The sequence below is a fragment of the Suricata suricatta genome, chromosome 14 (genome assembly GCF_006229205.1).
Source record: "Suricata suricatta isolate VVHF042 chromosome 14, meerkat_22Aug2017_6uvM2_HiC, whole genome shotgun sequence".
NCBI classification, from domain to species: domain Eukaryota; kingdom Metazoa; phylum Chordata; class Mammalia; order Carnivora; family Herpestidae; genus Suricata; species Suricata suricatta.
In genome coordinates, this window is record NC_043713.1 from 27,236,749 (window position 1) to 27,262,665 (window position 25,917).

General features: G+C 44.7%; 1 protein-coding gene and 1 long non-coding RNA gene across 2 annotated transcripts in view; one reads left to right on the forward strand and one right to left on the reverse strand.

Moving 5' to 3' along the window:
* The window catches only part of LOC115277296, a 50,541-nt gene extending 37,516 nt beyond the window's left edge, over positions 1–13,025 (forward strand). The window contains exon 3 of the long non-coding RNA XR_003902355.1: positions 12,668–13,025. This is a non-coding gene — a long non-coding RNA (uncharacterized LOC115277296). The remainder of the gene's footprint in view (positions 1–12,667) is intronic.
* The window catches only part of SLC14A2 (solute carrier family 14 member 2), a 53,930-nt gene extending 29,040 nt beyond the window's left edge, over positions 1–24,890 (reverse strand). Inside the window, exons 1-9 of the mRNA XM_029921347.1 lie at positions 24,717–24,890; positions 18,866–19,046; positions 17,693–17,882; positions 13,257–13,385; positions 9,103–9,295; positions 4,975–5,122; positions 3,825–3,959; positions 2,107–2,156; positions 1,444–1,618 (exon numbers count right to left, since the gene is read on the reverse strand). Coding sequence (XP_029777207.1) covers positions 1,444–1,618; positions 2,107–2,156; positions 3,825–3,959; positions 4,975–5,122; positions 9,103–9,295; positions 13,257–13,385; positions 17,693–17,882; positions 18,866–19,046; positions 24,717–24,890 — 1,375 coding nt within the window. The remainder of the gene's footprint in view (positions 1–1,443; positions 1,619–2,106; positions 2,157–3,824; positions 3,960–4,974; positions 5,123–9,102; positions 9,296–13,256; positions 13,386–17,692; positions 17,883–18,865; positions 19,047–24,716) is intronic.
* Between the last annotated feature and the right edge of the window lie 1,027 nt (positions 24,891–25,917).

A 25,917-nucleotide genomic window follows, 5' to 3' on the forward strand; every position in this document is an offset into this window, starting at 1 on the left:
TCCTGGAAATCCAATACGAAGCACAGTTAAGACACAGCTCCCATCAGATCCAGTTCTTGGGGTGGAGAGTCTTCTGGGCTTAAAGGAAAGGAAACTAGGTTTCTAGGTGCAATTGTCCATAGTGAATGAACAGGCTTGGTTTAAAGGCTTGGTTTAAAAATGTAGCCCCTAGTGCCTAGGGTCTATCAAAGAGCCTCAGATCTTTCATATTCTGGTCATACTAATCTCACTTTCCTAAAAATCTTCCGGTATCACCCAGCATATAAATGGCTGTGTGGCTGTCTGTTGTAAAGAACCTGGTAGTGTCCTGTGAGCCTGCTGCCCACCAGCTCCTAACCATTATTACGGTGAACATCCCTGTCAGGCACTGGCTAAGTTAGACTTTTGGGCCCAAACTAGTTTGTTTGTTTAATAAAGTCTTCTTGGAATACAATAATGCTCATTCATTTATATGTTATCTAACGCTGTTTCATGCTATGATGACACAGGCGAGTCTTTGCTATAGACATGATAAGGCCTCCAGAATAAAAACTATTTACTATTTGATCCAGAAAAAGTTTGCTAAGCCCTGATCTACATATAAAGACTGAATGTAAGCTAATGACTGTAACTGGGAAGTCAAAATTATGAAATTCATGGATCATTGTTGGTTCCATTCAGGCTAACCATTTAAGTATCACAGACTTGATAAAGTTTCCAACACCCACAAGTAAATAAGAAAATGAAATAAATTTCCCCAGATTTTCACACACTGAGCTCAGATATTTTTCTTAGTTGGGATCTCTACTTGAAGTTGCTGGTTTGACTTATACTGAGAAATGCTTATCCTTCATAATAAAACTCATATGTGGGATTCTAATCTTTATTAATTGCTTCCTGCCCTTTCCTCTGACCAATGAATGTTTGAGATGTCCTATTTAGACACTCCTAGTTCCCTGTTTCTGTTTTGATTTTAACAGTCTATCTGTGTGAAATTCCTCTCTTTTTTTGTAGGGTGGGATGTGTCCATCAACCACTAGCTCAGTGCACTAAGGCGCCGTCAACTCTTTGTGCATATCCCCTGAATTTCCATCCATTCTGTGTCTGTGTCTGCCTAGGAACCACTCAGCAAGTTCAATTTTACAGCATCTATTACTTACTTAAACATGCCAAGATCATCTTGTAATCATCTTCCCAAAAGACTAAATAGAAATGTTTTTGTTTTAAGACAATGACATTTAAAGCACATGCCTTACTTCTAACGCTAGCAAGCTCATACCAACATTCTCTAATGTCACGCATGGATAGTTATGGTGATTTGTGCAGAGGGAGAAAAATCAGCCATTGGTGCAAGAAGAGACACAGAAGGTGAGTGCTGCAGCTGATTGACTCAGGGTTGAGACCACAGGGAGCAGACACTGGGTCCAGGCAAAGAGCATTTCAGCCTAGAAGTGGGCTAGTCACCGCTGGGGGACTTCTCTTCTTCACTGTTCTTCACTGTCAGATAGTAGATGCGGTTGGCCTCTGGGTAGGTGACTTTGCTGAGCGGGAGCTTATAGATGGCAGGGTTGTTGGTTGTCAGGAGCAGGAAGATGAGGGTGGAGAGGCAGAAGGCCCAGGTGCCTGATGGCACACCAATCTGGAAGCAAAAGCATTGGGTTCTGAAAATGGTCTTAGGCTCCAGGGACCCTAGGGGAGAAGGATGTGGTAGCAGCTAAGGATGGGGACCCTTCCCTACTGATGACATTGGTTTTTAGGCTCATAGCATCAGAGTAGTTTGGTCTAGGATTTTGAGATATTGGTACCTTTGGGCACGATCAAAATCTCTTAGTGATGGAGTTGAAAATCAGCCTAGGTAAGACTTCCCACATCCAGCCACACACAAGTACCTCCATCTATCCATCTAGGTTCTATCACTCTCTTGTGCACACACACAGTCACCTCCAACACATGTCAGAGGAACATATATGCAATTTCCAGTCCTTCTCTCGATGTTTGTCCTGGATAAACCTTGACAAAGGCGTTGTTGGGCACAAGCTACCAGAATGCACTCAGGATTCTTCCACAACCTGCAAATGTCCTAAAGCCCTGGCTGGGACAGGCATGTTTAGGAGAATCCAAACTTACCACCGACATTATGTTGGAGAGGGCTGCTCCCATATATGCAGAGAACAGGGCTGTGGAAAAACAAGGACCATGGAGTCAGCTTCCCAGGGTTTGCCCCCACCTCTTCTCAAGAGCAGGGGGTCCCATCCTGTCTCCAGGAGCCTCGGCGTCTCACTACACCCTGAAATCTGGCATATTTGCCTGACATTATTATGGTGTTTTCTTTACAGGTAGGTGTGGCCAATCTCCCACCAGACTGTGTGTTCTGAGGGCAGAGATTAAAGCTTTTTATCTCCTCCCCACTTCCATGGTGGCCTCAGGGGTCAGTAAGCATCTTTTGCTTGTTCATGCTGACCTTGGGGATGGGTGGATTGTTATCTGTCCTAGGGGTGAGTGGTCAGACTATATGAGCCCCCAACAAGGCCCCTCTCGTCCAAGATTCTGAGTGGCCATGATAGAGCCTGTTGGACCTGCACCAAACCTCACCAGAGCTGGACCTTACTGGTCCATGAACTGTCCTTAGGATCCAGGCATCTGGATTCACTCTAGATTGTGGCCCCCAGGACAGGGATGGGAGCTCAACCACACCCTGTGCCTCTGGATAATAAGCTTCTTCTGCCCCTTCACTTTTGCTCTTTCTGTTCCTCTGTCCAGAACACCTTCTCTCCCCATCTCTATGTACCCAATTCCCACCCTGAAAGTGTTAAGATAAACCCCATCCCCCCACCCCCCTGCCAAAGTCTTCCCAGATGGTTCTAGCAGGAATCTACTGCTTCTCCAAAGGCCAAAGGCAGTTACAGTCTTAGCTTCAAAATATCTGGTACTTCTGCCTTGACAGATATTTGCTGAGCCTACTGTTTCCCTGCTGGCTGCTGAGGGGAATACAAGAGACATAGAAGTCATTTACAGTCTCCACATGTGAGTGGGCAAAAAGTTCTTCTGGAATATTATTCTGCCCTTTACTGGTCTCCAGTTTTGCTTACTAAAATCTTGCTATTTCCAGAGAATGTAAGCAACTCCAGGGCAGGAAGACTGGTTTGAACCTTGTTTCTGCCCTCAACGGCTATGTTCTATATTACATTCATTAACGTTCTAGGTACCAGGGCTGTACAATGGGCTGAAATCCATGCCTGGGAGTGATCTGGGAGGACTGAGTTTGTACGTGGTTCTGGGGTACAGCTGTGAGAATGCCTGCACCCCATTTCCCTTAGAACAATGCGCTATTTACTCCATGGAAACCAAGCTCCCATGTTGTGATTTCCTGACACCTCCGTGCTCCCAGATATGTCATCTCACTGGGTCTTTCTAATAATCTTTTCAGATGTCACAGCCTTAATGATTGTGTGATTACTGCTCTTTCTCTAGATGTGGCTTCATGACAATGTGGTCACCACTGTATCTTCCATGCATAGCTTAGGGTGTGGCACTTCGTGGCATTTTCTAAAAGGCTGTGGGATGAAAAGTTACTACACTGGAACACTGCCACTAGCACTGGAGGAAATTCATGTGTGATCTCCTTGGAAACTTACAACACCATGTAAATAAAAAACAGTAAGCATGGTTGTGATTCCATTTCACAGAAGAGGAATCTCAAGTCCCCCAATGTTGGGACCCAAGCCACTGGTCCTTCAAGAGCTCCTACCAAGTTCTGATTAATTTTCTCCATGGGTTTCACATAACCAAGTAGGGAGGGAAGGAATCGCAGAGTGAGCTGGTGATCAGCTTCCCCAAATACCTACCACAGATGAGGGCCAGCAGGTGTGTCTGCCAGGTGAGGGCGTAGAACATACCCCCGATGGCGATGCAGGAGAGGACACAGTTGTAGCTCCAGAGGCCCATGTAGATGGTCTCAAAGGGTGTAGCCACTGTCAGAGCTGTGGGACAAGGTGTGACATTTCTGGCCAGTTCTGGGTCCCAGCACCAAGGCCACCCCGTGGCTGGTCCCAGCTCTCAGGATGGCCTCACTCCTGCTATCCCCTCCCTCTTCTCCTCCCCCGTCCCAGCCAAGGAGCCTCTAGAAATGGCATCTGGTCATCAGGAACTAGCAACAAAAGGACAGCAGTGGTTCCCAAACTGTGATTTGAAGATTTCATGCAGAGGTGTGACTACTTTCAGGGTGAGGGGAGGTCAAGGTGTTAGGTAATCCCTACATATTTGGCCAGAGAAGCTGCATTTTTAGCAAGAAACTTTTTAAGTGAAAAGGGTCTGCTTCAAATGGAGAGATGTATATATGAAGAGAAATATAAGGGCAGGATGTGAACAATAGGTGAATTGAGCAAAGAATTTATGGATGCTTCATGTACCATTTTTATTTTTGTAATTTTTTGATATATTCAAATTTATTTTCAAATGATTTAAGTTCTGCTTCTAAGATGTTTTGAAAAATATTGGAATGAGTCAACAGCATCCTAGTCCTATGTGCCCAGCTCCAATTTCTGGCTCTACTCTGCACATGTAGATAAATGCATGGACATACATATGTCTACATGCAGAAATATTAAATTACATCTGTCAAATAGGAATACAGTTTTTGAGAAATTGTTTTCTTTTAGTTTACTCCAAATTTCTAAGTGCTGGGTCATTTACTCCTTGGTCTGTTATAGTTCTCCAGCTCTCTGAATGACCCTCCCTTCCCTCCCACCCTTAGCTCCCAGGGGCTCAGGTAACAGGCCAATCAGGTCTTCAGTCCCTTGCATCTCCCGCATATCCTGCTGCGGCAGTCTGTTCCCTTTGGAAACCCGAGAAAGGGAAAAATAAGTCTCTACCCCAACAATGTTCAAAAACACCAGCAAAGATAGCAAGTCTAGATTATTTGCCCTGTGCAGGGATGGAATGACCTCAGGAAAATTATCCCAAGGTCCTCCCTGCAGAGAGGGGACCCTGTCCTACCTGCTATCATCCCCACGATTGAGCCAATGGCTGCATGCAGGCAGATGAGTGGCGAGGAGATGAACAGAGCCACCAGGAACACGCCGCCTGTCCAGGGATTGTCACAGCCGTACACCTGGCCGACCCCGACAGGGATGGCTTGTAGCAGCTGCAAAGTCAACAGAATACAGGGTCACTGGAGTGTGGGCACATAATGCAAAGACCAGGCCTTAGGGTCAGGACAGAGCCATTCCTGGTGGGGGTAATGGGTTGGAACGGGCGGATGGTGGTGCCCTCCAGCGTGGAAGGCAACCTGGGGGGAAGGACACGAGCTGGAACAAATAGCTCCTCACTCCACCACCTAGCAGGCATCTAGCATCCCCCATGCAAAGCCGGGGAGGGCCTCCCGGTGCAGGTGCTTTTGAGGGACACATGGCTTCTGCTCTGAAAGGGGGAACTTTAAGGGAACGAGAGGGTACCTCCTTCTGAGTATGCTATTGGGAGTTTCAGTGCACTAGGGGATTTCCACCAGACCTTCTGAAATCCTACAGGTATTCCAGGAATATTAGAAGTATTCTAGGCCATGCTGATGATTGATTTCATCAGAGGTCACCCAGATCATTGGTGGCCAAGGCCAGGCTAGAGCTTCTGATCTTGACCCCTAGTCTATAGGTGTTGGCTGCACAATCAGAGCTACCTAGGGTATTGAGGGGCTCTGGGAAGGAGGTGGGATTTCCCCTGCTCAAGGAGCACTTAGCATTGCAGAAATATAATATGTGCATCATTGGAAAACAGAACAAAGCCAAACATCCCTGAGTTTGAGAGTCATTTGAAGGTGTAATTGTAGATGGCTCATTTGGGAGGCAGATGGACCTTTTCCTGCCCAAGCTGAACCATCTACATCTGACAGAGGAGGGAAGGAAGGAGAGGAGGGAGACTGGCAGGCTAGGGAACAGTACTGGCCTGGGAGCTGAGGGCTCCAGCTCTCAGGGGAGTTCTGCATAAGCTCATGGAATGATGGTGAGCACGCCACTTCCTCATGCAGGGCTCTGGCGCCCTTCTCTGTAACATGAGAAGGCTGCCATAGCAGATGATGTTCCACCTTTAAAATTCTGTAACCTTTGCTCTATTACTAGGTCATGTGACCTTTTTGAGGGCCAGGCTCCTTGATGGCTGGGTACATAATAGGTGCTTAATAAATATGTATTGACTGGTTCAGCAGTTTCCAAACTTTGTTGTACATTGGAATTACCTGGAAATCCTACAAAAAAATTTTTTTGACGACTGGCTCCTACCTGGCATGGGGCATGACCAGGGCTTCAGGAGATTCCAAAGTGCAGCTGAGTTTGAGACCACTGAGTGAGTTATACGTGACCTGCTGTAGATGTTGGGAGTTAACTGCACATCTCCCGTTGGGTGAAATTTTGTACTTTTTAACAACCTGATTTAATTCTGGAGTCAGTCTGATTTCTTTAGAGAACAGTGTTTGAGGAGTCCCAAAGAGTTTTTTAAGCTCTGGCCATCCTGGTCTCTGGATGGGGGGCCTTTCAATGGCCAAGCAGGGTCTTGCTAAAGCCTATAGCTTCGTGCCAGGAATGATGGGAGTATGTATCATCTTATTTAAAGGAACCCTGAGAATGCCCTGTGCCAGTTCAGGGAACTCACCTTAAGTGTGGGCAACTGGCTGAAAATCTACTCAATAAATATTCTATGACTTCCCAAAGTCTGAGGCATGCAGGATGCAGAGGGGGCTCCAACTTCCCCCTTCCCGTCTGGGAACACAGGTTTGAAGCCCAAGCAGTCAAGAATGAGAAGAATGAGGGACAAGTAGCCTTGGAACAGAGTCTGGGCTCAGAAAGCACCTTCTTCTGCCGGGATCCATATTTTAGCCTGGTGAACTGTGGCCCTGGGGCGGCCCCCCTCCCCTGCACCTGCTCTCCAACACCCTGGGGTGAAGGTGTGAAAGGCAGTCGGGTGTGCATGGAAATTTACTGAGCCCTGTCTCCTTCCTACTGCCCACTCTGGACAATCCTCTAGTAACAGTGACAGGCCAGTTAAACAGAAAGGAAGCCATTCCCGTCATTGTTTTAAAGAGAAGGAGAGAAAGGGTGTTGGGACCTGGATGGTGTGGAAAAGAAGGAGCCCACTGTCAGAATAGTGGTGTGGTGGGTGAGCTGGGGCCTCAGGGCACATGGATTTGCATGCTGCCACTTTCTGTTCACTTTGAAGATGAACGAGAGGCACCTCTCGCTTGTGGCCATCTCCACCCTGCTCCCCTCAGTGCTGGAACACAGTCTCATACAGTGGGGGAGCGTGGGGGCCTCCGTGGATCTCTCCCTCTGGCAGTGCCATATGCCTCTGTGGCTGTCACTGGGACCATGTCTCATGGGTAGGGCTTGGGGACAGCAGGTCTGTGCTCTTACAGCAAGGTGCCTACCTGCCAGCTGATGATCACTGACAGTCCCCTCAGAGTTAGAGCTTTGTCCCTGCTCCTGCTCCTTCTGGTTTCTACTTGAGACAGTGGGCTTTCCCTCCAATGCAGGGCTTGGTCTTTTCCATTCTCTTGGATTTAGACCCTAACTCTGCCTCTTATCCCCCTCTAGCCTCTGCCCCAGACAAAACTTTGAAAAGACAAAATATTTAAAACAGTTTTGCATGGTTGGCAGTTAGTGTTTGCACTAGGGGCAGGAGAGACTCTCCTTCTCTGATAGCTTCGGGTCTGAGTGTGGCCTTGGAGGCCCTGAACTGCCCTGCCCACCCTGGAGTGGTGATCCTGGGGCTGAGCCCCCAGCAGCCCATCTAGATGACGGGCTCAGCTGGGTGGTGATGGCTGGGAAAGCTGACTACATAAACAATACTGAGGATGTAGGTTCTATTTGCAAGTATTCAAAAGACGATCATGGAAACAATATTCTGAATTACTCTAAACAGCCGAGCTAGAACCAAGGGGTGAAGGATGGAGGGGGACAGATTTCTGAAGAAGGTAAAGAGCACTCTGATACTTCATGGTACCTAATGAGGGGTGGACTGCTTTGAGAAGCAGAGGGTTTTGCCTCACTGTGATTGTTCAGCTGAGGGTGACTGTCCCCCTGGGACTAAGTGCGTGATGGGTCACAGCCTGGGCTCTGCACCCAGCTGCCTGGGTTTTGTGTTTGGGCACTAGCAGCAGTTTGAGCTTGGGCAACTAACCTGCTCTGTGCCTTAGTTTTCTCATCTGTGAATGGGGATGATGATAGTACTTACAGTATTGGGCTATTAGGAGGGTTAAATAAGTCTAGAGGTCAAAGGCTTGGAATAGTGCCTGATACGTAATAAGCTTGCCTTAGCTGTTAGCTATCTCTGTTGTTCATGAACAACACCAACATTTACAATTCTATTTAATCCTATGTTAGATTTTTATTATATCCCTTTATCCTCAGTGTCTAGAGATCGGTAGAATAAATGAATATGTACATTTGTGATAGCTGGATGTACAGCAGGGTTTCTCAACTTCGGTATTTGTTGACATTTGGGGCTGGATAATTCTTGGTTATGGGGAGGGCTGTCCTGTGCATAGTAGGATGTTTGGCGGCATCCCTGGCCTCTACCTTCTCAATACCAGCAGCACCCCTCTCCCCAGTCTAAATTTAAAAAGTATCTGCGGACATCTGCCCTCTCTCCAGGAGGGCAAAATCACCTCTGCCCCAGGGTCCACTGATATGGAAAGTAGATGAAAATACATCCCTAACTTCTATTGATAAGATCTTTAAAAATCCTAATTTAAATATTTGTTTTAGCATCTAGCCCCTTCACACAGCATCCATCTTATTTAGTATTTTTCCCCAAACTTCCACCATTCTGTATAATTAATTTAGCACTGACCTGTGCACTCGTTTACTGTCTTTCCCTGTATAGAGAGTACACTTCAAAAGGGCAGAGAGGTGGTTGTCCTCTTACTCCCTGTGTATTCCTAGTGTCTGATAAAGTGCTGGGCACATATCAGATCTTCAATAAGGGTTTGTTGAAAGAACAGCAGCCCTTCCCTGTCTTATTCTCTACTATGACCATCATCTGGTGAAGCTGAGAGGCTGGGTAATACACAAACCAGTTATGGAGAAGGTGTGTGGTTGAAGCAGGGGGTTCCCATTCACCTGCCACTGGGCAACTTACCAAGGGCATCTTCATCTCTGTCCAGGTGATGTTGGGCACTGCAGACACAGGCTCCACCAGCGTTGTGGGGAAGAAGAGGTTGTAGTGGCCGGTGGCTGCCAAGTACAGGGTTATAGCAATGTTGAAGGGCAGCGTGAAGACGGGGAGGTCCCACTTGCTGAAGATGGAATTCAAGGCACTGGAAAGAACTGGGCTGAAGATGAGCAAGACAAAGGATTAATCTGTGCTTATCCTTAGGTCTATACCATCTTGTCTTGTCAGCTCTGTCCATGGTGCCCCCTGTCCTTGGCCCAGCCATTCCTGGCTCCTTGAAGACTCTAGTGGTTCATTTATCTGGGACTGGGTATAAGGTGTTCCATTCAGATGAATCTTTGAGAGACACATTTAAAAAGTATTATAATTTATATACTAGAAATTATACTTGAATATACATATAATATTTGAATTAAAAAGTATATAATTAAAAGATTTCCTTGTTTCTTAAGCCAAGAAAATGAGACAAAATGTAATCCTTAGAAAATATTGTACACTGTCTTGGGATCATCAAGATTTACAACAGCTACTGTCCTGCACTGTGATAACATTGTACGAGCCTGGCCTTGTAGAAGGCAGCTGCTATGGCACATAGGTAATGTGTGGGCTTGATTCAGCTAAAGTGCTTTGAGCTACTCTGGAAGCTGCCATGTGAAGATGGAACCTTCAGTTGTTTACATCCTCTCTCTTCTTGGCCTCTTCCTTGGGAGGAGCATGTATGCTGGAAGCAGATGGAGCTGGGTGCAAATCCTAACTCCTACACTCACAGGCTAGTGAGCAGCATTAAGTCATGAATTTCCCTGAGCTTTAGTTTCCTCAAAAGGACCAGCCACTGTAGACACTTAATACCCTATGTCTTCCACAGTCAAAGAGCTACTGGGACAAAACATGAAATCACATGATCTGGTTGATTGGTCTGCCTTTAATTCATGACCTTAAGTCTCCAATGGGCATTTAAGACTGCCTGAAAACCTTACTACACAGTCCATGCAGATGAACTCTCCAACTTGCTGAGATAGCTATTTCATCTTTTCTCCTTTCTCCTCAAACCTTCACTGTCTGCTTCCCTTTAGTTTCAGCAAAGCATCTTGGTTTACTTCATTGAAAGAATAGAAATGATGAGATCAGAAATGCTTCATTTTCCCAACTGTAAGCTCCACACTCCAACTGCCCAGTTCCCACACAGTCTTCCTCTCTGCTTTTGTCACATAATGAAAGTATCCCTCCTTTATGGGGCCAATTCTTTCTCTTGTACTTCAAGATCCATCTGTCTCAAAGACTTCACTCTTGCAATTCTCTCCTCTCTCTCCTACAGTTTGAGTCTCTCATAAGTTTACATAGTGCTTTAGTATTTTCTTCCCATTAACACCCTCCTCCTCTAACCCGATGTCCCCTCTGGCTATTTTGTCCCACTTCCCTGGTCCTGTTCATAACAATTACTCCTCAACAGATTGCTATGCTCAATATTTCCATCTCTTTTCTTTCCTAAATGCACACCAATCAGGTGTGTGCTCTCTCCATGCCATACAAGTGGCTCTTGTCCAATTCACCAATAACGCCTATCTTACCAAATCCATGGCCAGTCCCTGCTCCCTTCATTTGACAGCAGGATGCTCCAACTGGACTGAAATACTTTCTGTCGGGGCTACTATGACACCGCCCTTTCTTAGTTCTCTTCCTGCTTCCCCAGCTGCTCCTTGTCACCTCTTCGTGGTTCTTCCCCTCTTCTGACAGTCATCTACATACTGGAATAGCCTATGGCTTGGCCTTGGGTCTTCTCTTTGTCTTCTTTTTCTGGGTGATATCCTTTAGTCCCATGGACAACATATCTTCTGTATGCTTTTGCCCTCTACATCTTGATCATATCACAGAGTTCTGGATTTGTACATCCAGTTACCTTGTCAACATCTCTACTTGATAGCCTACAACCTAATATGTCTGACAGAACTCTTGATTTGCACCCTGTCTCCCACCACCACCTCATTTTTCTTAGTCTTGTCCATCAGCCCAGGTGCTTAGGCAAACTATAGGAGTGTACTGAATCTTCTTTTCTTCCCCACCCCCATACTCCACAGACTCCTCCATAGAGTCTTATTGCCTTCCTTAAAATACACCCTAAGCCCAACCCCTTCTTACTACTTTCCTTGTCCAAACTACTCTCATCTCTCTGTGGGTTCCTGACTCTGCTTCCAGCATCCATTCTTGCTCTAGTTAAATTCCATTCTCCACAAGACAAGCAGAGTGATTTAAGTTTAAACCATAGTCTATCACATCTCTGCTTAAAACCCTTTAACTTCTTCCCATCACAGTTGTAATAAAAATACAAAAACCTACTGGATCCTCAAAGCTAACGGGATCTAGCCCTCATTTACTTCTGCCTTCACTTCCTCCATTCACTGGGCATAAGCCCCTGCTGGTCTTGTTTCCTGAACATAGGGCACTCCTTCAGCTGCAGTCTGCACATGCCAGTGCTGCCATCTGCAATATCCTTCCCTAGATCTTCAGATGGCAAGGGCCTTTTATCATTTAGTAGAAAGCACGAGTGCTCTCTCTTGAAAGTGGCCTTCCCTGACCACTCATGTCTGGAATCCCTCTCTGTCCCACTTGCTCTGACATGATTTTTTAATTAACTTCTTTTTTTTTAAATCTTGACATGATTTTTTAATTAACTAGTTGAGGACATTACTTGTATCTTTGCCAAAAAGAACATGAGCTCCAAGCGGATGGACACCATCTCTTGTTCACAAGTATTCCCACCATCTAGAATAGTCCCTGCACATAGCAGGCACTCAGCAAATATTTGTTGGATAAATCTAGAAAATGGCACTACTGATATCTACCTTATGTGCAGGATTTGGGGTACTATATGAATAGATTAGTGAACACACTGGAGTAGAAGCACAGAGCTCAGCCCAGAGTTGGGTGCTCGATGGTTTGTCCTTTACTCTGGGGAGTGGGGGCACCATGAACAAATTTCCACCCATGGCTGTGTGGCTGCCTAGCTATGCTGAGAGCCTTAATCTGTTGTTATAAACCAAATGTATGCAAATGAAGACAGGGTCTCCTATGCCATACAAGGGAGCAGGTGGGGGGGCATTGAGGAAATCCCCATAGAAATGACTGCTGAAGCTTTTGTCCCAATGGATTCAGGAAGACAGAAACCCTAAGAAGAAACATGAATTGTTTAAAATGCTTAATGTTGTAATTTATTTATAAGCACTGCTAAAAAGCAAAAAAATAGTACTTAAGCTAAATTAAACTAACTGGTTTTAGTAACTCCAGAAACCGAAGAAAGATATGTACTTCTTAGAAATGTTGACAATTAGTTAGCATGTCTCAGCTGTGGGGCACAGACTGGAGGACATGGGTCACGTTGGGCTCCTGCCCTTTGGTGATGGCATGCATGCAAGTGATAGCATCAGGTACTAGAGACCTGCCCCAGATGCAGCTAGGCTGAGCTGTAGCACACCCCTGCTGTCCACAAATATTTGCTCCCAAGACCCTTTCTCTTAACTATTTTATTCCTTTGCAGAATGAGGTGATTGCCCAGCAAGATTTCAACTAATGCTTTCTGTTCAAAGATCCTATGCTTTCACTACAGACATTCTGCTCCCAGAGACCTCTGATTCTATCACAAGCAAGGTTTTGGCTTCTTCATCTTGCTCAAGCCACGGAATAAATGAATCCCATTTAGCCTGGAATTTAATAGTTGCAGACTCTGGGTTCATCATCAAAAACTTTGTAAAAGTACGGCCTAGGGCATGATTTGTTCCTTCCTTCTGTAAACTGGGGACAATAACCCTACCTGGCTGAGCATGGTGCCTCGCATATAGGAAATGCTCAATAAATATTAGCCTTTGTTATTAAGCCTAACATTCAAGGAAGATTATTAGCACAATAAAAAGCCTGTATCACCGTTGCTCTAAAGTGTCCATTATTCCAAAATAAAAAAATGATCTGTTGTGTTGCAAACAAATTCTTGGATTTACACCGTGTCTTGTGGGACAAGCCAGCATGACTATGAAGACACAAGGCTCCAAGAGTGTACATGTCCCTGTCCAGTGTAAGATGTAAGCACCACGGGGCCCTGCAGGTCTGTGAGCAGAAAGGAGGCGTCTTACCAGGTCATGGCTGTGAAGGCCACAGGAAATAGAAGCCACCAGTAATAGTCTAACTTCTCGGAGAACACAGCCATCAGTAGTCCGACCAGCATCCCGTTGTATCCATGGAGGCCTGAGGCAATGGCAGACCTGGGTGGGGGTAGTTACACTGCATTTGAATTTGGTGGGGCTGATAGGGCCCTCCTTGGTACTCCCAGAGGAAAATCAGCTTACTTCTGAATGTTGGGCAGTCACACGGCTGCTAGCATGTCCCTAGATCTGACACACACATGCGTGCACACATACAGCCCTGATAACCCTGCTGTTCTAGAATTAAAGTATGCATTTTGTCTTCTCACTGTGTCTGAGCTCCCCCTTGGCTTCTCAGGGAGTCTCAGACTGCTAAGTTTAGTGGGAGATCTAATAGATACCTGAGGTATGACACTGGGGAAAGCGTGTGTGTGTGTGTGTGTGTGTGTGTGTGTGTGTGTGTGTGTGTGAGTGAGTGAGACAGGGAGGAGGGAGTGCATCTGACTGCATTGTGTGAAGCTCTAATTGTTGCAGTTGGCCTGTGTCCCAGAGTGGACAAGCTGAGCCCACTGGGGATGTACACAATGCATCCTCTCTCCCCACAGCAGGGCAGGGAGGGGCCCAGAGGTGGGGGAGAATCCAAGCTTGAATCTATCCTTTCTTTTTGTTTCATCAGGGAAGCCTATGTGTGCCTAAACTTCTCTCCCTGATACTAATAAACATTGTCCTGGACCCTTTCCATGGCTCAGCTGGCTGGGGGATGGGGAATGGGGTGAAGGAGGGACTGGGCAAATCACTGCAAGGCCCCTGCAGAGCATAAGCTTTGTGTGCTGTGCTCTGTCCTTCTGCCCTTGACCATGAGTTGTCCAGGCTGAGCTTGTCCATCTGACATCAGTGTAACAGACAATGGCGTCTGGTGCACGAAGGGCTCTAGGCCTTGCTTAGTTGTTGAGTGGGTGTGTGTGCATGCTAAAGCTTCTCACGGACTGACTGTCCTTGCCTGGCAGGGGCTTTTGGAAGGGAAGGAAGGGTGTTCTGGCAAGAGAATGGCTCCTGCCTGGCAGAGGCCATGGCTTGGGTCTGGAATGAAGAGAGCTTTCAGCTCTGGAGTGGCCAGAAGATCAGCTCAGCTAGACTGGGGAGAGTGGGAGCAGCAGGAGGGTGGGAGGGGGTGTCTCTAGACAGTCTCCAACAAGAAAAGCTGAACACATGGCACTTGTGTGGGGACACTTGTATGGGACACTGGATAGCAGGCTGGCTGCTCTGGAGGCCATGAGCATACGGGGCAGCTGAAGATGTGAAGGTGAGGCGTTGGGGGTGGTGCGAGGGGGTGGAAGGGTGTCTGGGAGGGACGGCCACCGGGGTTTGGAATCTATCTCCTTGGGACTAGAAAATCTACCTAAAAAGAAGAAACCCATGTTTAGAGAAAATAATGAGTCTTAAGTATGTGTGCATTTTATTTGTATTTTCCCATTTTTGTTCAGTGTTAGAATTTAGTATGTTTTGGTTTTAATACCAGTTGCTCAGGCAAGCAGAACGAAAATGGCTGACCCGCACTGGGGGCTGTCCTATAGCCCTGGTGCAGGGTGCAGTGGGCATAGCAGGAGTCAAACGAGGGAGCCCAGGGGAGAGAAAATTAGAGGCCCTCCCTGTGGAAGTTCCCTCCCAGAACACTTCTCTATCAAAACTTTGGTGGCTTCTGGGTTTGGCTGTGAGAATTAAACCACTATCTTACATCTGCTCTATCAAATATGTAAAGTTCATTTTAACCCCAATGCCAAAAATTCTTCATTAGGACCACATTCTATCAGGACACTGCAGCATCAGTGCTGCTCACCCTGAGTTACTCTCTGTGAGGCACAGTCTCTGGGGTGGTGGAGGTAGGGTAGCAGGGATAAGGGGGGACATGGGAGGAGGAGGAGGGGAATCTGACTGGTGGACAGGAAGTAGGGGTGGTCAGGGGAACAGGGATAGGGGAATAGGGGTGTAGAGAGGGATGGTGGGGATTATGTTTAAAACATGTAGCTATGTACATGATTTGCTGGGGACAGTGGTGAAGTCAGGGCTCCCTGGAAGGATTTATGTGTGGATATTGTGTAGGGTGTCTAGAGCTTTGAACCTATGGGGTAGAACATGATACTGGTATGCCAGCAATGAATCTTTTCTTGACACAGTAGTAGAATATGAAACATTCAAAATGGACTTCCTGTCCTGAACATGCTTAGAACACAGCCAGGGAGAAAAGACTCAGAAAGTAATTAGAGAGCCATCCCCTATAGTACTGGGGTATGTTCTGTGGTTATCCAGCGAGAAAGGAGGGTTCAGAGAGCACTGGAATAATCAGGGGTGGCTCCCTGTTGGAGGGGGATTTGAAGGAGTGGTAGGATTAGATAGGTAGAAGAAAAATGCTCAGGTGGGAACAGTATGATGCTGAGTGGTAGATGTGGTGGGGCCCAGAAGAGAAAGCTCTGGAAGCCAAACTGACACACATTGTTTTACTAAAATGTCTGGGAGGATTAGGCAGGCATGGAATGTGTCTCCTCCATAGTACTGAAGTCCATGAAGCAACTCTCTGAATGGCTTAGCAAATTTACCACTAGATTATGGTCAAGAAGGAAGTCAGAGCAGGAAGAGACTCTGGCTCCTTGAAGGTGAGCCAGTAAGCAGCGGATCTCACAGATGAGGACAGTGGGGCCAGAAGGGGAAGTCCTTGCCCAAGGTCACACAGCTAAGGAGGCAATGGGCTGGACAGAGTTCACCCTAGGTGAGTTTTGCCAAACAGTGATGAAGCGGGAGACAAGAGTTAATCTTGTTAGGGGCCAGCTGCCCATGAGATGACAAGTAACTGGAAACGAGGAATAGGAAACCTACTGGGTGAAAGAGAGACACAAAATCCTGGCTGGAGCCTATTTTTTATGTCACTCACCAGGCCTCACTCACACAGATCCGTCTCTCTCCTTCATCCAATCTGGGATGGCCTCCTGGCTTGCTAGAATCATAGTGCGCCCCTAATGCCACCTTAGAGGTGCATGAATGGCTTCTCAGGGGAGACAAGCCAACTCACAAATTTGCCTTGGTGGCATCTGGAATGCAAGGTAGGTCTGGGGGACGTGCGATGTTGGTCACAACACAAGCAACTCTGATGACTCCCCAGGGCACCTCTGGCCTTGCTGTCCACTCTGTCTGTGTGACAGGGACAGGACTGACCCTCAGCCTAGAAGACGCAGGCCTTGTGTTGCAGCCTGAGCCCTGCTACCCACTGACTGTGGCACCTTAGGTGAATACGTGCTCCCCCGTCTTTTTCTTACCTTCACTGTCTGCCTGGGGATGTGACGGCAAGACTCACATGTAACAAGGCATGACAGTGCTCTTCAATCTTTTGATGGTAACCCACGGTAAGGAGGGAATAGATTTCATAGCATGACCCAGCTCTCTCTCTCTGTCCCTCAATCATCCTTATCCCCTACATACACAACACATCATGACATTAATGAAACAAAAATGTTAAGAAATGTTTCCTACACATGGATTACTCTAATCTGTTTTATTTTATTCTATTATTTTAATTTTTAAAAGTGCCATTGCCAATTGGTTCATGATCCACAAACAGATTGGTGACCCCAAAACTGAAAAACACTAAAAATATGGGCATTCCCAAACTTCTCTGATCATCGGAAGCATCCAGGAGGACTTTGTTAAAAACGTTCCCTCCCAGTCCCACTGAATGGGACCACCTGAGGGAACAGAAGTGGCTGGGCTCAGGAAATCACATTCTTAACAGGCAGCCCTGGTGACTCGAGCCGTCAGGAAAGTTTGGGAACTGTTAGAACAGCATGGGCAAAGTCTGAGGAAATGGTCCAGTTCCAGAAAATGTTACTTGCTATTGTTCCTGGACTTTGGGGTCACTAGTGTAGGGTTGGTGGGGGGGAGGCCCTCCTCTAGCTGCCTCTGGCCTCTGCACTGCCTTTCCCACTCTACCTCCCTCCTCTCTCCCAGATCCTATGTTTCCAGCTCAAAGGCCAACCTCTCTCATCCTGACCCCGCTCCCCCACCCCCAAAACACTCTGAGACATCTGTCTTCTCTGAGCCCTCCGGGATAGACTGCCTCATATTATTCTGGGACATTTCTTGCCTGTTAGTCAACTAGAATGTGGGCTCCATAAGAGAAGAGCAGTTTAAGAGTTCCTCGGCACCTGCCTCACAGGGAATGTTTCCAGAAGGATCTATAGTTGAAAGGAGCCTAGTGCTATCACTTGATTTGAGCACAGGAGTAGTTTAATTCTATAGAGACCTCCAGTGACCTGTTCAAAGTTGATCTTCAGGAGACTTCAGGCTGGTTGGTAGGGTAAGGCTGGCTGATCACTCAGGGAAACACTTCTCTATTTGTCTAACCCAAGACCCCACAACCACCGCAGACAGGCACCCACCTGTCCTGGTTCAAGGCGAGGGCAGTTAAGGTTGAGACCACTGCCCCCAAACCCCCAGCAATAGTCCACCAGGGATTCTGGATCAGAAGCCCTATGAAGATGATGAATCCGCTGAGAGGGTTGTTGACAAACATCACCTGAGCGGTGCCCCTCAGGACCCAGTCTGTGACCTGGAGGGCCAGTGGCTTATCTGAAAGAGACAGGCAGAGCCATCAGCAGGGTCTGGGCTGTGCTTCCCCGCTGGACCACTGGTTGGCAAGGCAACCAAGGCAAACAGGGATGCATGAGCCAGGACATTTCCCCTCATTTGGCCTGGCACCCAGCCCAAGTCTCTGAGTGGCTAGGCAATCAGTCCGCAGTGGGTGTTAGTTTTTGCCGTACAGACTGAGGCATCATGCTGAGACCAATTTAATGCCGTTCCAGCCCTCGGCTTGGTTGGCAAGGAAGCCTCAGGAGCATTCCAAGGGAAATTTATTGGTCCAAGGGAAGGGGTGAGGAGGGAGGGAAACCCTCTTTTTGTGTTGTGTTGTGTTGTATGACTCAGTTGAGAACTGGTATCTGAGCAGCAAAGAAAGTTGTCTGGAGAAAAGGAGTTGGAAAGGAAATGGCTTTAGCCCAGCTGTGGATAGGTACTGAGTTAGGACCCGGAAGAAGCCAGATCAAGAAGAGGGGACATACATTCTGGTTTGGTTTCCAGGACAGCCTATGCTGGTGTGAGTGGGGAGGGAAGGACTGTTTGTTGCAGTATTTGGTTGAGGGAAACTAAAAGAAGAAGGACTTTGAAAGGAAAGAAAGAGCCTTGGAACATGGGGGAGAGCGATGTCCTCCTTGGCACATAATGAATGGCTGTTTTACGAGGGAAGGAATGACCATTCAGCTTGTTTGGGAAATGGCTTATATACCACTAAGTGGTTGCCCTGTATCTATCCCACATTGGGATTAAGAATTTGCAAAGCACTAATATCAGTGAAGTGCCTTTAATTCTGAAACCCCATGGGAACTTCAAGTTAGTAGGGTAGATTGGACCACTCAGAGCCAACTCAGGGTGGGGGCACTCCAACAGTGGGAGTCCTCGCAGTGGGTGAGTGAGGGAGCAGCTTCCTCCATTCATGCCTGAGGGAGGGCTGTCTCCCTGGCCTGGCCCGGCTGCTTCTTTCCTGGGACTCTGCCTACCTTTCAGCCAGCTCCTGCACTCCTTCATGTCCCCTGTGAGGTAGCCCACCGCTTGGAAGAGGCTGATGCCCCCCAAGCCTGCAGAGCCCCGATGGGCTGCCCCGCTTTCTCTCCTTTTACTCCTTTCATTAGGTTTTTCCATTTTCACAATATGGCTGTCTTCATTGGATGACCGGAGATTCTTTTAAGAGAAACCATAACAAACTATCAAATAATACAGCTTTTTTGAGAGCAGGGGCATTTGGGGACAGGGAAGGTTGTCAGGTATCCTGATAAAAACAAACAATCCTAAGACACGTGTCCATTCTCTATTGTGGTCCAGAGTGCCACATGTGGGCCAGCTCTTCCCAGGACCACTACACGTTCTTCACAGCTTATTTCATAGACTTTTGTGCCATAGATCCCTGCTGGTAGTTTGGCAAGGCTGTGGGCTTCTTTCCAGAATAATGTTTGGAAATGAATAAAATAAATAGTATAGCAAAGAAAGCCTGTTATATTGAAGCAGTTATTACAATATTTTTAAAAATCCTGTGATATACACATAGGTATAGCCGGTCCAACACCTGTTATAATTTCAAAGTAGCAGTGAGTGAATATGTGGGGCTTCTTCACCCCAACTCAGGACAACTTTAAAGAGCTGCCTGAGATCCAGAGCTGCCCATAGCATCACCTGGGGCCTTTATTGACCAACTTCGTCTGCCTAATCCTGTTGCCCTTCCCTCTCTACAAGTATTGACTGCAAAAACACATCCCAGTAAACTTCTTACGTGAAAATCACCATCTCAAAATCAGCCTTCTAGGGGAGCCCAACCTGTGACAATGACAACATCCTCAGGTGTTAGTGATACGGCTTGAGTTCATTATCCATATTTATAATTGAAGTAAGTGCTAACGTTCATTGGAGGTTAATGAAATAAAGGTAAATTATCTTCCCCATCCAAGTTTATCCACCCTCGGTTCTATCTGTGGCCCTCCTTGGTCAGGACTGCTTGCTGTTAAACTACACTGTCCAATAACATAGCCAATAGGACACATAGCTATTGAACGCTTAAAATGTGGGTAATCTGAACTGAGATGTGCTCTAAGTGTATTCTGAAGACTAGCTATGAAAAAGGAATGTGTAAAATATCCTAACGTATTTCATACGGATTACATAATGAAATAATAGTACTATATTTTCATATATATTAGGCTAAGTAAAATACAGTATTAAAATTAATTTTATCTGCTTTTTACTTCTAAAAAATGTGGTTAATAGACATTTAACAAACATGTGTGGCTCACATTATATTTCTATTGTATGCTGATGTATAGATTTCCCAACCTCCTCCCTACATCAAAACTTAAATGTCTTGAGGACATCAGTGAAAATGGTAGAGTAAGGACCTCCAAAAATTCTCTCTTCCATAAAGGCAATACACATTCTTTTCTAGTGTGCATGGAAACTTCTCCAGTATAGATCATATGTTAGGTCATAAGATGAGTAAAACATTTTTACTGATTAAAAGGTATCATTAAATTTAAAGGGACTGAAATCACAAAGTATGTTCTCTTACAATGGAGAGAATTTAGATATCAAAAGCAGAAGGAAATTTGGGAAATGATGTGGCAATTAAACAATACACTCCTAAATTATCAATGGATCAAAGAGGAAATCAGAAGAGAAATTAGGAACTACTTTAAGATGAATGAAAACAAAACTTATGGAATGCAGCTAAATCAGTGTTGGAAATTGCAGATATAAAGACCTATGTTAAAAAGAGAAATATTGTGTATCAACAACTTGACCTTCCACTTTAAGAAACTAGAAAAATATGGGGCACCTGGGTGGCTCAGTCGGTTAAGCCTCCGACTTCGGCTCAGGTCAGATCTCACGTTCGTGGGTTCGAGCCCCGCGTCAGGCTCTGTGCTGACGGCTCAGAGCCTAGAGCCTGCTTCCAGTTCTGTGTCTCCTTCTCTCCCTGACCCTCCCCCTCTCATGCTCTGTCTCTCCTGTATCAAAAATTAATAAAAAACATTAAAAAAAATTAAAAAAAAAGAAACTAGAAAAATAACAGTAAACTAAACCCAAAGCATGTAGAATGAAGGAAATAATAAAGATTATCATGAAAATAAATGATATAGAGAAGAAAAAATAGAGAAAATCAATGAAACTAAAAGATGGTGTTTTGTAAAGGTCAAAATTGACAAACTAGATTGACCAAGACAAAAAGCGAAGATTGAAATTACCAGAATCAGAAGTGAGAATGGAGACATTACTACCAACCTTCAAGAAATAAAAGGGGTTAGGGTGAATGGGTGGCTCAGGAGGTTAAGTGTTTGACTCTGGATTTCAGCTTAGGTCATGATCTCACGATTCATGGGATCAAGCCCTGCATCAGGCTCTGTGTTGATAGTGAGGAGCCTGCTTGAGATTCTCTGTCTCTCCATCTCTCTCTGCCCCTCCCCCTCTCATGCACTCTCTTCCTCTCTCAAAATATATAAATAAACATTTAAAAAAAAGGTTATAAGGAAATGGATTCTAAAGAAATGAATAGTTGTCTGCTAACAAATCAGATAACCTAGATGAACTGAATACATTTCTAGAAAGGTAACAACAACTAAACGGATTCAAGAAGAAACAGAAAATATCAGCTGACTTATAAGAAAGTAAACTATTACATTAGAAAAACAAAAACAAAAACAACAAACAAAACACTTCCCACAAAGAAAAGCCCAAGTTCAGATAGCTGTACATTCTACCAAATCTTTAAAGAATTAATAACAGTATTTTTCAAAATACAGAAGAGAAGGCAATACTTCTTACCACATTCTGTGAGGCTAGTATTATCCTAGCACCAAAGCCAGACAAAGACATTACAAAAAAGAAAATTACAGATCAATCTGCTTTATAAATATAGATGTAAAAATCCTTAACAAAATACGACCAAGCCAGGTTTGATACCATATAAAAAGAATGATGGCCAAGGAGGATTTATTCTCAGAATTCAAGACTGTTTCAATGTTTACAAATCAATCAATAAGTATTAATATTGAAAGAATAAAAGAAAAACCGCACATGATTGTTTCAAAAGACACAGAAAAACCCCTTGAAAAATTCAACAACTTTTCCTGATTAAAAAAACATTCGACAAACCAGGAATAGAAAGGAAATTTCCTCAGCTTAATAAAGGATACCTACTAAAACCCCACAGTTAGTATTATGCATAATGGTGAGAGATGGGATGCTTTCCCTTTAAGATAAGGAATGAGACAATGATGCTGCTTCTCTTGTCACTTCAATTTAACAATGTATTGCAAATTTTGGCCAGAGCAATTAGGTAATAAAAAACAAACCAAAAGGGACCCAGACTGGAAAGAAAGAATTTAAAACATCTCCATTTTCAGATGGGACATTCTGCTATATGGAAACTCCCTAAAAAATCTTCAAACCTCTCCCCCACCCCACAAACTTTTTAAAGTTAATGGACAAATTCAGCAAGTCTATTGGACAGAAGATCAATATACAAAAATCAATTTTATTTTTATACATGGGCAATGAACAATCCAAAAATATTATGAAGAAAATTCTACTTACAATACTATGAAAGAGAATAAAATAATTTGGAATAAATTTAATAAAAAAGCCTTTATATCCTAAAGGTTTTATACAAGTTTCTTAATACTAAAAGTTATAAAAAATCAAAAGGAATTAAAGGCTTAAGTGAATGGAAATATATCCTATGTCCATGGATTGGAAGACTTAATCTTGTTAAAAAATGGCAATATTCCTTAAGCTGATCTATAGATTTAATACAATCTCTATCAAAATCCCAGCTGTACTTTTTTTTTGCATAAATTCAAAGTCAGATCCTAAAATTAATATGGAAATTTGGGGCTCTCAGAACAGATAAAACAATCTTGAAAAGGAAAAACAAAAGTTGGAAGCTCACTCTCTTGATTTCAAAACTTACTACAAAACTACAGTAATCAAGATGGCATGGTGCTGGCATAAGGATAGATATATAAATCAGTCAAATAAAATTGAGAGTCTAGAAAGAAACCCATACACCTACGGTCAGTTGAATTTTGATGGGAGTGTTATAATAGTTCAATGGAGAAAGAATACCGTTTTCAATAAATGGTGTTGGGACAATTGGATGATTGGATCCCTACCTCACACCATATACAAAAATTAACACACAAAAATTTCACTTACATGAAAGTGCTAAAATTATAAAACTGTTAGATAAAAACATAGGAGTAAATCTTTGTGACCTGGGTAAGAAAATGTTTTCTTAGATATGATGCCAAATACATAAGAAATCAAAGTCAAAAGAGATCAATTGGATTTAGAATCACACACTTTGTGCTTCTAAGGACACAATCAAGTGAAAAGATTTACAGAGTGGGAGAAATTATCTGTGAATAATATAATTGGCAATATATGATTGCCCATATCAGAATATATATCCAGGATATATAATATCTAATATCATATCTAATATTATATCTAATATATATGTAATATAATATGTATCTATATATATACTCAGATATTATACCTAATATCCAGAATATATAAAGAACTATTAGATCTCCACAATAAAAAGACAACCCAATTGAAAGATGGGCAAAGGATTTGAAAAGACTTTTTTTGAAGATGGTATACAAGTGGTCATTAAACATATGAAAAGATATTCAACATCAATTCGACATTAGGGAAATACCAATCAAAATCACAGTGAGATGTCAGTTCACATCCACCCAGGCTGTAATGAAAAAAGACAGACCATAATGAGTTTTGACAAGAAGTGGACAGGCACAATGTGTGCCTTGCTGGAGAGAATGTACACCTGATGCAGCTACTTCAGAAAACAATTTAGCAGCCCCTTAAAATGCTAAACATAGATTTACCATATGACCCAGAAGTTCCACTTCTGGATATATACTCAAGAAAAAGAAAAGTGTGTATCTGCACAGAAATTTCGACACAAAGGTTCATAGTAGCTTTTTTTTTTTTTTTTTTTAAATAACAGGCAAAAAGAAACAACCCAAGTGTCCATCAATGGATGAATGGGTAAGTAGACTATGGTACACATACCATGAAATATTGTTGGGCCATAGAAAAATGATGTAGCGATTCATGCTACAATAAGGATGCACTTGAAAACCTTATCCTAAATGACAGAAGCATTTCAAGAAAGGCCATGAATTATATGATTCTATTTACATAATATGTTTGGAACAGGCAAACCCACAGGGACACCAAGTAGATTGGTGGAGGCCAGGTGGGGAGGAGCATGGAATGCGGAGTGACTGCTAATGAGTATTGGGTCTCTTTTCAAGGTGATGAAAATATTCTGGAGTTCAGTGGTGGTGATGTTGGCAAACTTCATAACTATGCTAAAAATCAATGAAATGTATACTTTAAAGGGGAGAATTTTATATCTTGTTAAAAAAACCCCAAAACTTATTGGTCCTGGGTCCCTCTCCAGTCTATTAGTTCAAGAAGTGTTAAAAGCTAGCATTTGAACACAGGCCTCACTTTGGGAGAAAATAAGTTAATTCAAGGGAGCAGGTCTAAGGGGAAAGATTTTGGGGACTGGTTGGAAGACTGGTGTGTGACTGTGTGCATTCCCTGCCTGCCTCTAAAGTCATGTTGCGCACAGAACCACATTTTCTATCTTAGGCCCAGTAGGACCAACCAGGGGCTGGGACCCTGCGTTGACTGGGGCAGACCCTCCCCAGCAGTGACCCTTCCATGGCATTATGCAACCCGTGCCCTGGAAAGCTGGGAAAGCAGGATCTTTCATCACCTTTCCTCCCCTTCCCTCCACCTGGGAAACCTCCTGGGAGGGACACTCCTCACCTTTTCTTCAGGCATTTCCAGGAGGGGCAGGGCCGGGTGTGTATCTTGGGGGCTTGAGGGCCAGCTAGGGCTGGTGAACTCTGACTCATACAGCTTGTATCTGCTGGACAGAGGCTCTGCCAGGAGAGGGCTGCTGTGAGTGTCAGACATTTCCTTCAGGGGGCAGTTGCTCATAGGTCCTGCAAGTGGAAAGGACGGGGAGAACGTTAAGTCAGGATGGGGCCCAGGGGGACTTGGCTGGGGCCACAGGAGGCGTGCAATTGGTCCTGATATACTACTCATGCAGTAGTGTGCTGCCAAGAGAGGCCTGGGGCCATTACTCCACCATTGTGGCATTATCTTTCATAATCCCCCCCCATGCTTCCAAGTCCAGAGGAGAATCCATTTCTGCTGTGAAGAGTTCCCTGACTACCAGTTAGAATAGATGCCCCTCTTTTTTTTCTGATCACTGAAATTTTTTTCTCTACCTTTTCTATTATCCATAGTACTATCTTACTGCTGTAGTTGTAATAGCACTAGCAGTATTGCTATGGAGCTTACGTTGATTATGGTTGACCTCTAGTCCTCCTCTCTTCCCTCTGCTGTCAGTACCCTTTCCAGCTTCCTCCTCCTTTTCCTTCCATGAGACAGTATGAAGCAGCAGCAGCTCTGGTATAATCTACGAGAAGCTGTGTCACCAGGCTGGAGGTCCTTATGCCTCCATGTGAGGCTCCTTCTCCCTTCACTCCCAGGGGCAGGGTTTATGCCAGGACTAGCTGGTGCAGTAACCTCTGCCTGTGGTCCTCATTTTCCTAGTTTACTGTGACTGCCCCCTGGTAGTGTGTACTTCTCTCCTTCCTCTTCAAGCCACCTTAGCCATTCTATTTTTCTATGTCTTCTGCTGGCTCAGTTATGTCTTCATTTACTTTACTGTTTCTATGAGAGGTGGCTTTGGACCTGCACAGTCCTGTCTCTGTATGATCTAGACTTTTCCCCATGGCTCCATGCTGTCTCCCTGAGTTGGAAGACAGTGTATCTTAGGACGGTGTCTGCAGATCCCTAGCATGGGTTCTGGCATTCTTCACACTTAGCACTGCAAACCCGGATAAAGGATGCAGAGGTCTTTCCAAACGGGAGCAAGGACCCTTCCTGTACTTGCATTAGTGCCATTTCCCTGGGCGATTTCCTACTCCCAATGAAAGGAATTCTTGTTCTTCACTGT